This window comes from Pteropus vampyrus, unplaced genomic scaffold (assembly GCF_000151845.1).
Source record: "Pteropus vampyrus isolate Shadow unplaced genomic scaffold, Pvam_2.0 Scaffold465, whole genome shotgun sequence".
Classification (NCBI taxonomy): domain Eukaryota; kingdom Metazoa; phylum Chordata; class Mammalia; order Chiroptera; family Pteropodidae; genus Pteropus; species Pteropus vampyrus.
Genome location: NW_011889246.1, coordinates 425,572 through 438,698, shown reverse-complemented (window position 1 = coordinate 438,698; position 13,127 = coordinate 425,572). Strand labels below are relative to the sequence as shown.

Genomic DNA, 13,127 nt, shown 5'->3' with positions numbered 1-13,127 from the left:
GCCACTTTCATGAGTTTGCTGCTATTGAGATTAGCTGGATTATGGGCTGATAAATAAGGACCCCCTGGTGCTATGAGGAAGTTTGATCACCAGGTCAGCGTAGTGTGAACTATATTCTATCATCGCCACTCTTTACAGCCACCAAGCAAAAAAAGGGGGGAGGGAAGGTGGCAGAAAAAATGCTTCAAGTGCAAAAATGCATGAACTCATCGTAGCAATACATTCCTCCACTGTGCATTTCCAAGGACATGAGTCATTCAAGATTGTCCTCCTTTAAAACAAGAAATCCACTGTGATTCTTATCTAATGGGTCTGAGAGTGGTGGTAGGTAGAATGGTTAGCATAGCTACCACAAGACACAAAGAAACTTGTAGCCCTTTGCTAAAACCAGTCAAGCAGTTTGGGAAGAGCCGCACTGCTGGAACCTTACATTATATTATGTTCAAGGAGGACTGACACCTCCATGCTCCATGATGGTCATTTTCATTCTTCTAAAGGACAAACACCATCCCACCCAGTGGTGATCTGCTGCCCTCCCCCCGGCCCTAACCCCTTAATTTGAAGGAAAACAATGTGGGCAGGAGTGGAGGGAATGGGGGAGGGGGACAAGAGGCTAGGGAGGAAAACAGAAAAGCACAACTCTTAGCTCCTTTTAACAATTCAGTGACTTAAAGTTTTCCTCCCAGGAAATCCCTTGGCCCATTCACCTACCCAAAGCCCCAATTCTGGCCACTGCTCATGTGGACCTTGCATGAAGTACACACAGTTTGTAGAGAAAGTAATGGGATTTCTGCAAGTGTGTGTGTGTGTGTGTGTGTGTGTGTGTGTGTGTGCATGCGTGCATGCATGTGTTTTATAGAACAGTCCCTCTTGCACAGAACTGGGCTGTTCCATCAAAGCCGTATCTGTTATATTTCTGTCTTTCTCTTCTGTTTGGCGTATTCACCAACAAGAGAAAAGGAGGTAAGCTTTGGCGGCCCTGACCTGCAGCTGGAACACAATACTTTCGCACAGCCCTGCCGACCCCTGACATAAATTTTACACCGCAGCTGGCATTTACACACTCAGCATTACCATATGTATAGCTGCTCGGTGCTAATTATGCTAATCACCTGTCTAACTCGCTGCTGCGAAAAATGGTTGTATTTAGCAGTCCAGTGCCTACCAATGCAGCTTACTGTGTGGCTGAAATGTACATTCAGACGGCCCTGAATGGCAAGATTTTTCCACGTTGCTGGCTACATTCAGGCCTCAGAAAAATTTATTCAAGTCAACTGGTTTCGGTCCGCAACAAAAAAGTTACGAGAAAAAAGTGAGTGTGCTCTTGCCCTAACATTCTGGATCTGCTTGCAAGCAAAATGATAAATCAATTGGTGTGGGAAACAAAAAGGGAGAGAGATTTCTTTTGGGAGCCATGTGAAACTGTAGCCTATTTAAAAAAAAAAAAAAAAAAGGAAAAAAAAGGGTCATCTTATTCCCCAAATCTCTAGAAAGAGCAGTTAATAGATATTTAGTCCTAATTCCAATTCCCTCAAATAGCAAGTTTTGTTTGCAATTAAGCAAGGTATTAAACATGTGCAATTTTTTTCCTGGATCATGTGTGGACTGAAATAATAGTGTCATCTTTATCATTTTTTAAACTTATTATAACAATGTATATATAAACCTCATAGGGGAAAAATCAGGTAAGAGGAAAGACTTTCTTAAGCAACTAATGAAAATTCTTTTGTTATTTTCTCTCTTAGCCTCTATTTAAAAAGACATTGTGATATGTACATCTATTTTGTGAAGTTTTCTGGTTTCCCTACTAAAAGAGCAAAGGAAATCAAGGAATGGATGTTGGAAAGATGGGAGAATTCAAAAAAGAAAAAAAAAAGTCATGGGTAGGGGAGAGAGAGAGTGAGTGAGTCAGGAAGCCTATATTTTCCTTAACCTCAGAATTCTTGTTTTTACCATCACTGTTTCTTAAAGTAATTTTATTGGATCACTCTACAGAACTGATTTCTTAAACTGGAATATTATTATTGCAGGTTGTTTTAACAATTCCAATTCAAACTGAAACCTCATTTCCTCCACACACAAAATACCTTCATGTTAATTTTTTTTAAAACCCTGAATTTAATCAATCTAAGGACTGCTCAGTATTATATTAGATTATTTGAATGTACAGATAAGGTCTAAGGCATCCCAGTTTCCCTGAATTGCCTGCAGCACTGTAAACATGTTCTACTGGACAGGTGGCCAAGCGCCCAGTTACTTTCTCACCTCCAAGTGATCATTATTAGTAAATTCTTTAAATTTCCAAACTGGTAGGCCATTTATTTTGCAACATATCTTGGTCTACCCCCGCCCCCCAGGATTACAAAATACTGGAGAGCAGCTTTGTGATATACCTTCGGTTTACACACAGAAGGTGCACCAACCCAACAGGCTCTCTCAGACACAGGAGAGGGCAGTGAAGGAAGCTGGCCTCTTCTGCCTTGCTTTGCTCGCCTTTCAACGTAACTCATGGCAGATGAAAAGGGTGATGCTCACAGATGCTGCTATTAAGTCAACAGCTTTCTTATATCAGCACCACCCCCATTCTGTTCAACATTTGATAAACTTATCTGACCCGATGAAGCAACATTATCCAAGCCACATCTTGCTCTCTTTGGCATCCCTATTCAAGTTGTTTTTCTTTGCCAATCCAAAGTATTAATTCATCTTTAGTTCCAAATCTTGACAGTGCAGCCAAACACAAACGACACAACCACTACTGTGCTCACTGCAGAGTAGAAGGCTTACCCCTCATTCCCTCCCAATCTCTCACTCTTCTTAAATAGGAGATGGACCACCCTGCCTCATGGCACAGAGCAGTGTTTACATTGCAGTACTTGACTGTGTAATACATCTGGCATTTTTGGGCAGGATTCCTGAGCTAGGGGCCAGAAGCCCTTAAGCAATGATTTAAGGGGAAAAAATCATGCACATCAACTTAACAAAGCCCACTTCCAGTCCCTTTCGCTTACTTCTGTAACACATTTCATCAATAAGCGAAAACTATCTTGCTCAATAAATTGGAGAAATCTACTGTTTCTGTTCATTTATCCTAACTAACAATAACAAATAAAGCTTGTGCTGTGGCACAGAGACTTACTTCCCTCTAGCCTCACCACCATAGCCAGTGGTGTTTTGGGACCCATATGCAGTGTAGACTATCTGGACCATTTCGCACCTGGGTTTCTGGATTGCAAATAAGGTCCTGACTCCACATTATAAATTTCTCCAACAACAAACTTGTAATTCATTAGCAGGTACCTGACTGCCCACCAACTGTACAGATTCTCTAACACATGACAGCTGTTTTTCCAACTATACTCTAAACCCAAGTATAACAAAATAGTCATAGTCTTGAAGGGATTAAAAATAGGATGCATCTTTCTATACACTAAATTCCCCCAAATTTCCACAATAATAAAGCAGTTTCTTAATGGCAACATTCTACTGTTTCGGAAGAATATCTGTCAAACCTAAAGATACATGTACAAAAACAGGTATTGCAGTGTAAAGAAAAAAACAACCCTAAATCCAATTTAAGAGAAAAAAAATCTAGTTAAAGAACATGAATTCAGAGTTTGGAAGCAAAGAACAAGTAGTAAAAGCATTTAATTTTGATGACCCTGATGATATCTGTGCAGACAGGGAAGGTTCCCACTGAGAAACTCCCAAAGAGCTCCCTCCTCTGAGCAGTGAGTAGGGCCTTCATGAGCAAAGCCCTCTGCTCTCCAGGACCTCTCATCGGGACGGATCATCTAATGCTGTGGCAGTCAGCCAAAATGTGGATAAGGAAATCTGCCCTCTTCCATCTCTATCCACACTCCATGTACCCTTTGGCTTTGGTAGGCGTTCCACACAGCTACACCCAGGAAAGCCTTAAGGAGGGCTCCTGGGAAGGAATGTCATGGTTTACATTTCACTTACCACCTCAGAAATGCTACGGAGCCCAATTCTTCTGTATTTCATACAACACATCAAGCTCAGGGGACCGAGACTTATTTCGCACTCCACTTAATGGATTCTAAAGTCACCTCAAAAGTCCACAAAAATGCCATGGCTCTTCAACAGGGGAAGCAAATCTGCTGCTGACAAGACCTCTTCAAAGAGTGCCTGCTTAGAACACACCCTCACCAAGGTAAGAACTCCAAGGAGTCAAATGGCAGCTCTGCATCTAGTATGTTTGAAGTAATGTATTTTCTAATTCCCTCCTGTCAGTTTGTGATTAACCAGATTTACTACCATTTCAGATTTCACACCAGTCATTCCAGAGATCCATTGGGAGGAAATGAATTGGGCAGTTTAGGAGTAGGTGAATGGGAGGGAGGGAAAGAGAAGGGAAGATGAGCAAAGATATAAAGGGTGAGAGATAAGGAAGGAGGGATGAAGCAGAACGGGTTCTGGGAGCCAGTGAGGGGCAAATGAGACAGTATTCTAATAATAGAATCATATGGATATGACAATTATTTAGGAATGTCTTACATAGCTGGAACACCCTCAATTTGTTTTCAAAATACTGTCAAAATAGTGCTGAGTTAAAATACTATAATTCTGCAAATGGTCTCTTATTAAAATCTGGTCCCCTTTAAAACAATTTAAATATATTTCAATATTTATTTTAAAAGAAAAAAAAACCCAAAACTTTAAAAATTTCACACACGCACACACACCCGACCCAGCAGAACAGACTACTTTTCAGTGGCTAAATCTGGGCAGACAGCTGGCACGGACGAAGTGGGGGCAGCCATGAAAGCAGCCCCTTTGGCTGCAGAACTATGACCCCCTGCCCCAATATGAGGAGGAGGGCAGACAAGTTACAGCTCAGCCCAAATGGACGGGACCCAGGGTCATATGGAGGTCAGCTTTGAAGGAGAAATCCCAATGAAATATAAACATGGCACTGTGGAAACCAGACAAATCTCCCATAGCTTGTCCAGCCAGCGTTAATCTCGCCATCAGCTGTGGCGCATAATCCAAACAAACGAATCCGGCGGTTCATACATCTGGAAGCTGTCATCTTCTGGGGCCTCCAAGCAGTGCTACGTGCATCTGAAATACCCCATCGCCCAACCTGGCTTCTAAATTTGTTGGAGGGTAAGAGTGGCAGGCAGCAGAGGGATATGGAAAACTCAGGGGGTCAGCTGCCCTGTAGAGAAGGCACCTGAAGCTATTTGTTATTTTTAAAGCGATTATCGTTGGGTGTTAATTTATTTATTTTATCATTTTTCTCTCAGTATGAAAGAAATACCACAACTGCTTTCACCTGTACATGTGTGCCCACTATTTAAATCTAATCAATACCCATCTAATAAACAGATTCTTAATTTTTAAAAGTGCACAGAGAACCAAGGAGCAGAAAGGAGCTGTTCTGCATTCTTTCTGTCCATTGTGAAATGTACCAAAACTGACAGCCCCAGAGAGCAGAAATGGGGTGACGAAGCTGGAAAGGGCAGTAAAAGCAGAGCCCATTCTGCCTCTTTCTAGCTTACATGCCTCAGTCCCTCGCTGTCCCTTTGGTTCTGCTGCATAAGGGCACCTGGGGAAAAGTGGTTTGTGATATGAACATCTGGAGAACTAGACCACCAAAGAGCTAATAATGTGCTATGTGGGCTTCTGGAAGGAGCTGTTATTTCAATATGAACAAAGTCCAGTGGTGTCTTTTATTGCTTTTTACAAAGTCACCTTAATGCTAAAAACCTTCAGCCTGCTGTAGTTAAAATGCAACAAGGTATATCTGCAAAATTAAGTTATTTGAAGAAAAAAAGTATTTAAATATAAATTTTCTTTCTTCCATGGCCTTAACCCCACCACTGCACCTACCCTGGAACTTGTCATGGTGTTTATTTAATTTCTGATGTAATTCTAAGAAAAATTAAAAATTCAAATTAGCATTAAAAAATTAGTTACCTAGGTCAGTAAATATGGAGATGGAGTGGAAGAGTTTATCTTAAAGAATAAAACTTTTGCATTCACTGCAATGCATTTACAGCCACAACTCCATCATAATAAAAGCCTTCCATCTGCACAGCATGGGTCTTCCAACCGGAATCTATTACCTAAACCAATTGTTATACATTGGGGCGATTTTGTGCCTCGCCCCCCACCCCACACATTTGGCAATGACAAGAAACATTTTTGGTTGTCACAATGGGGAAGGTGCTACTGGCATCTAGTGGGTAGAGGCCAGGGATGCTGTTCAATATCTTACAATATACAGAACAGCTCACAGCAGAGAATTATCCAGCCCAAAATGTCAATAGTGAGAAACCTTGCTTAAACTGAAAGTGTGGTGGAGCTCAATTTATCTCCTATAACTGCCAAGAACACCAAAGGCATAATGCTAGCAAGGCAGTACTAACTTGAGAGCACTTACAAACATCAAGCAGGCATTTTTTAAAAATTTTATTGCCATTTTTTAAAAAAAAGGCACAACTTGTGTCTTCCCTTGATGCTGGCCTCCAGAGATATTAATAAACACAAGGCAATATGGATTCATTTCAAGGCTGTTCCCCTTTACAATAAAGGAGGCCAGGGGCTGGGCAAGCATTGAGGAAGGAAAAAAAAAAGGCTCAAGATAAATGAACATTCTGTCACTAAGATATTGTGACAACAAACCTGTGTCTGATAGAGGGTTGGAGTGTGAGGGGGGTGGATATTAAGGGAGACAGGAGAATAAAGTGCTAAGCAAATAGAACGCCAACAGAGAAATGGGCAGGAGTAAAAATAAAGCATTTCTCTTCTATGCCTGAAAGCGTAAGATCCAAGCTAAGTGATCTGGTACGAGGGAGGGCCCCAGAGGCCAAAAACACTAGTGTAAATTATGAGATAGGCCAAGGTTGGCTTAAAAAAAAAAAAAAAAAAAAAATGTTGGCAGCCCCTGGGCCAAATGCCCCACACACATCGGAGACCTTTCTGCCATGCAGCTGAACCTTCAAGACTCAAGGCTCCCCACCTCAAAACTTATGTTCCAAAGACAAGCACTGGGAGTTCTCCTGGAGGCCACGCCCATGCATGTCCTCTGAGCCTTTGCCCATGCTGTTCCTTCAGCTTGGAATAGCCTATGACCCCTATCTTTCCAGCCTCTGTGCTTGGCTCGGGCCTCCTACCCTCGGGGCTGTCCCTGCCATCCTGCAACTGTTCTGTGTGCCTGTTAAGTGGAGGTCTTCTAAAGGCAGGGACTGCAGCCTATCACCAACTTCTCTCTGGAGCTTCATACAGTGCCTAGTACAGAGCAGGCATTGAGAATACGTGCTGAATGAATATTTTTAAATAACAATTAGTCTCTCTCTGACCTTGTTGCCACTGGTATGTGTTTCAGTAATAGCAGATGTCCACTATATCATTCCACACATTCTTTTACCAAACTTCAGGACTCCATTCACAAGTGAGCTAGATTTGACATTTTTGACTTGCCCTAAGACCCAAGTTAGCATCTAATGTATACTGACAGTTTCTTCAAAGGCAATCATTATATGAATATTTTAACAACAGAATCAAATAATTTTTATTACCCGTACCATAAAAAATGAGACAATCTTCATCTAGCTTATAGTGATTGGTCTGTGCATTACAGCCAATACATTTAAAGTACCTTTATAAAGCCACACTTCTCCAGCATGTTAAACAAGCTATGAATGTCAAATCAAAGGATACCTTTAATTTATGGGCTGTATTAAAAAGATAACATTATTTTGGCAGATATGAGGAGGCACGTAGCAAGTCTATGTGCATACACAAACACAAAGGAAAAGTGGAGACGTGAATTTGTGTATAGACATATATATGTTTGTGTATATGTGTGTGCATATATGTTTTTTTTAAATACTAGGAAAAATAGCATTTTTCCAAACTGCCCCTCAGCATTCCCCTCCTGTTAAAATCTCTTATGCTTTCTTCTGTTGCTTTTTAACTAGGAGGAATACGTAACCTCTAGTCATTTGGTTTATTTAGTGTAGTAGCAAGCACTCTGTTTACACCCAGAACATTTAGAGTCCCTATGAAGAAAACACCATCTAACAACTTCTTTGCTGATAGTGACGGGGCATTTATCTAAGAGATTAAAGTGCAAAATTAACCTAAATTTTGACTTGCTACTCATTTTACACTACAGTCTAATACAGCAGAGAATTCTTACTCCTAAAAGCAAATGCTCACACTATTTACTGTTGACATGAACACTAAAGTCAATATATCATAAACAAGACATTTACTCTGAATTTAAATTAAAATTATAAAATGGTACGCTGGCTTCCCTGCTTGGGTTTATATGTGTTCATGAAACTGTTGCTCCTTCTACATCTAGCACACAGCAAATGAATAAATGAAATCAAGGTCAAAGCAACAAGAGACCAAGTTGACGTAAGTCATTAGTAGGCAAACTGGTCTGGAGACATAAAGGATCCATAGTTTATCATGTAAAATAAGACAACAATTCAGTTGTTATATATAAAAACACTACATAAACCATATTATAAAATAAAGATAACTACTTTATTGAGTTATAAGGCATGTGATAGTAAATAATACATGGTAATGATAGTTGCTCAACAAGTGATAGTACTGAGTAGATAATATCTGGCCAAAGAATCAGTAAGCCACACTTGAAACAGCCAAAACAAATGGAAAGGAAAACAGTTCAGAGGATAAAAGTTGGCAAAATGAGTCTCAGGTGTGTCACTCTCTAACTCTCTTACTAAGATGGAGCAGGGGATGAGACTCAGAATATTTCTCCTCCTTCCAGGAATTGAAATGAGTTGTATAATGCAGAAACATACTTGCTTCTAGAAATATACAATGTTAAGAAAATAAAACCACCATAATTCCCTTTAAATTTATTAAAGGTCTACTGAAAAATCTCAAAACAAACAAAAAATGCTCTTGTTGTCATCATCATTAACACCACCCAACAAATTTGTAGGACCACGTGTGGAAAGTGAACATGTAGACAGAGTTGGAGGTATCCTCTGCTCATCTCATCCTCTGCTCTATCCCAGAACCAATGGTAGCTTCTTCACAGTCTCGCCAATTATGTAATCTCCGAACTACAGCCCTGCTGTCCAGGGCCCATGTGAGTTACTGCACCCTATTCCAACCTAGGGTGGGGGGCTCCCACTGCCATCTGTCCACTCAGCTTGAGCCTTTGCCTGACCCCTTTTTCTGAGCTCCTACCTAGAACTTCCTCTTTCCTCCTCCTCCTCCTCACTCTCTCCAGGTTGCTCTAATTTTCCTCACCACATACATGGAAGCTTTTCTTTTTTCATTTTTCCCATTTAACTTTCACAGTCCACTTCAACTGTGAGATCAAATTTAGCGCAAGTCCAATGAAGTCTAGTAGTTTTAAGTCCATGAATTTGTGCTTAGGGAATGTCTCACATGCTTTAGTGCCCCTTACAGTGCCTAGCACGATGCCAGGGATGTTATGAGTGTTCAGTAAACTTGTTGCTAGTACATCATAGATGGTCAATAAAACCTTCTTTTATCTACCGATGACACTGAAGTGCTGAACTGAGGTAAATTACCCCACCGATTCCATCCAAATAACACTCTGTCTTAATTACCAAGCTACTTAAGGTAAGAATGTTTTCTGGTCTTAATGATTTGGACTATTATTTTAATTGTCACTTCTCAGCTAAAGACTACATTATATGCTTGCAAAACACTGAAAGTGGAATCTCACAAACAAGGCAAAATTAACAAGATATTCTCCAAGGTTAGATCACCAACATCATTCTGAAAGTAATAGATTATGCATGTAACTCTGAGATTTTCAAATTCAGTTTTAGGTAGCTTTCCCTAAGAATACTCCACATATTCTAGTTTGAAATATCCACATAATTACCTCAATCTCTCCCTCCCATCCCATTTTAAGAGAGATCCAAGGCAGTGTTTACGGGTTAAAATGTTTCCAAAAAACAAGACTGTCACTTTCCAAAAAGAATTCAAAGATAACCAACAGAAAAAAACCCCGCCCCAAACAAAAAACTGTATCACCAAAAGAATGTAAAATGTTTCCGTGGGGGGAGGGGAGAATCTATTTTAAATTTATAACTGCTTTAAAAAAGGCTTTAAGAACCCCCCAAATTGAGGAATGCAGATAAAAGGCTGGCAGAACCCCTTGAAGAGCTTCTGTGGCCCCTCCCACCAAACCCGCGTTCTTAAAACACATTACTTCTTTCAGCCTGCAAAATGCAGCCTTCCCCCAGAATAATTCCACTTGAAAGCCCCCACCCGCGAGGAAACATTAATCTACTTTGCAAACATGCGTTCCAGTCTGTGCTTTACTGTTTTTTAACTCCTTCCCCCCACCCCACCCCCCTTTTTTTGTACCTTGAGACAAATGTTTTTTTCCCCCGGAGTTGAAAGCTGTCCAAAAACAGGACCACACACGCCGCCGCCTCCGCAGGCCCGCGCCGCTCGGGCCCCCCGCCCTACCCAGCGCCGCGGCCGCTGCCGCCGGGGGCGCGCACACTCCCTCCAGCCGGAGGGGTGGCCTTTCTCTGCCCCCTCCTTCCTTTCTCTTTAGACGCGGTGGGTGGGGGTAGGGGTACTGAAGCTGAGGACCAGAGCCAACAGCAGAGAGGCTTGCCTCTAGTCGCGTCTCGGGTCGCGGCGGAGGCAGGCGGCAGCGGCGGCGGCAGGCCCCGGGGCCCCCGGCAGTACAGTGGTCCGTCCCGCGAAGGGGCCCCACTCCCCTGCCGGACCGCCCCCGCCACTCTCTCCCACAACACCTAGCACAGCGCTGCGCCCCGAGTAGATTACAGCGCGGCCTTTGTCGGGCGGGCCTGGCTCCCGGCCAGCCGTCCAAACAATAAACAATTCCCCCTGGTGCGGGCAGGGGGTTTTCTCTCGCCACCGAAAGGCTCTAGGTGTATGCTGACAAATATCTTTATCAATTGGAAGGAAGGGAAGGGGCCCGGAATGGGGGTAGGGAGGGCGCTGCGCCGGGCGCTGGGTCTCTTACCTTCCACCCACAGCTCCTCCACGTTGGTCTCCAGATTAGCTGCCTTTAATCCCACAGCGAAGGCCCCAAATATGAGGAGGCCCACAACCAAGAATTTGCCGCAGTTTTTTTGAATGTAACAACCCAGTTTAAATAAGAGTCTCTGAAACTTCGCTCTCAGCCACAGCGGCGCTTTTCGGCCAGTAGCTTTCCCCTGAGGATGAAACAGAAAGGAATGGTGAGCGCCCGGGAGTTGCGGCCCGTGCGCCCACTCCCGCTTGCGCGCACCCGCTCGCGGATCCTGCGACAGCCGTGGGGGGTGCCCTCGAGGCTGGAACCCCAGACAGCACGGGAGAACTCGAGCGGTGTGGGGGGTTGGGAGGGCTGGGCATAAATCAATGTCGGGTTGCAACGTGGGAGTTGCACCCCGGGGACAGCAGAGGCGCCCCCACGCGTGGCCTGCACAGCATCCCCGAGTGCGACATGGGGCGTTGGGAGAAGGGGTTACAAGAACAACGGGAAGAGGAAGCTGAAGCAGAGTGCAGAGAATTCACTCAACACAAGCAATAGTCCCGCCGGATCTGGTAGGGGAGGGGCTGCGTAACCTCAGCTATGGAGCCCAACTTTTAAGAACCAGCAAAGCTCCGCTCTCTTTCCTGCAAATTCTGCCCCACCCTTCACCCCTCTCCGGCTGCCCTTGCGAGGACACGGGCTGGGGGGTGAGCGAGCTTTGGAAACAATATAGTGCGGGATCCCCTATCCTGATCCCTCCCGGCGTGGCAGTGGATCCACGTGGTGAGCACTGATGCCGGGGCTCACTCGGGACCCATTTCCATAGCGTTGAGAGACGCTGTGTGAGCTGACTTAGGAAGTGGGGCAGCCATCTGCAACTTACGACAGTATTTGTGATCGGAAGAGGGCAGCCACATGGATCTTTCCCTCCTCTCCCTTCCCTTCTGGTTAAACGTAAAAAGCAGCGGCGTGCACAGGGAATGGGCCCAGGCCGGCGCAGGCGGGGGTCCCGGCTGGGCGCTGGCTGCTCCCGGCGGCGGCGTTTTCCCGGCGCTGGCCGCGGCCTTGGCAGGCCCCCGTCTGGGTGCTCGCCTTCTCCGGATTCCACACATTTCAGCAAGCCTCGTAAACACAATGAACCCGGCCACTCCACAGACCCGGACCGCGGATTTAAGGTGGCAATTTGTTTACAACTTTCCTTTTCCCCTTAGGCTCTAGGAAGAGCTGGCTCAAAAACTGGAAAAGGAGAAGGGAGATGCCCTTTTCCGGGGATAATTTTTAAGGGAGCAGAGATTTCGTGCTCAACAAAAGCAAAACTGGCTGCCAAAATAGGAAACCACCTTTATTTTGGCTCCCTCCCCCCCTACTTCTCTCCGCCTCTCAGTACTCCGCCTCCCCCTCCAAGATGTTAAGAAATGTGGCAGCATTACAGGGGTTTGGGCTGCAAATAGGGGCAGGGGCGCGGGAGGAGGGGGCTCCGGGCAGTGCCACGCTGAGGCCGCCCTCGAGGTGGTCCAGTGGACCGCTTTCCAGTTCTCCGGAAAAGGCAAGCCGGGGAGAGGGCGCGTGTACACGTACACACACACACACACACACACACACACACACACACACACACACTCCACCCTCCACCCTCCACCCCCTGCGGACCTTAGACAGCCCTTTCCTTCCAGGATCGGAGGGAGGGTTTGAATTTTTCAATCCCCGCTTGTCTGCTGCTTTTCCTGGAGAGAGAGCGAGAGGGGTGTGTGTGTGTGGTGTGTGTGTGCGTGTGTGTGGGGGGTGTGTGTGGGGGGTGTGTGCGTGTGTGCGTGTGTGCGTGTGTGTGTGTGTGTGAGAGAGAGAGAGAGAATGAGAATGAGAATGAGAGAATGAGAATGAGAGAATGAGAATGAGAATGGAAATGGAAATGTTTGGCGGGGCTATCCCAAAGAGGAAGAGGAGGGAAGAGAGTGGGAGGAGAGAAGAGTCTGAAATGCACCTTGGAAATCTGCTCCAGAGCGAAGGCGGCGTCGCAGTAGCTGGGCCGGTGCAGATAGTCCCGGTCCGGCGCAGCGAGGCGGCGCAGTCCCCCGGTCCGTCTGCGCCTCCCGCCGCCGGCCGGCCGTCCCGGAGCCCCACTGCAGCTGCCGCCGCCACC

The 13,127-nt window shown here is 44.9% G+C and overlaps 1 protein-coding gene across 6 annotated transcripts in view; it reads right to left on the bottom strand.

The window, feature by feature from the left end:
- Positions 1-13,127, bottom strand: part of PTCH1 (patched 1) — a 69,490-nt gene that overhangs the window by 47,575 nt on the left and 8,788 nt on the right. For 2 of the 6 annotated variants that reach the window (XM_023524468.1, XM_011382197.2), the window contains exon 2: positions 10,997-11,189. In XM_023524468.1, coding sequence (XP_023380236.1) covers positions 10,997-11,189 — 193 coding nt within the window. Of the gene's footprint in view, positions 1-10,362; positions 10,972-10,996; positions 11,190-11,870; positions 12,185-12,637; positions 12,771-12,968; positions 13,122-13,127 lie in introns of those variants that run through there. The other 4 variants (XM_023524469.1, XM_023524472.1, XM_023524471.1 and 1 more) reach the window with 4 other exon arrangements.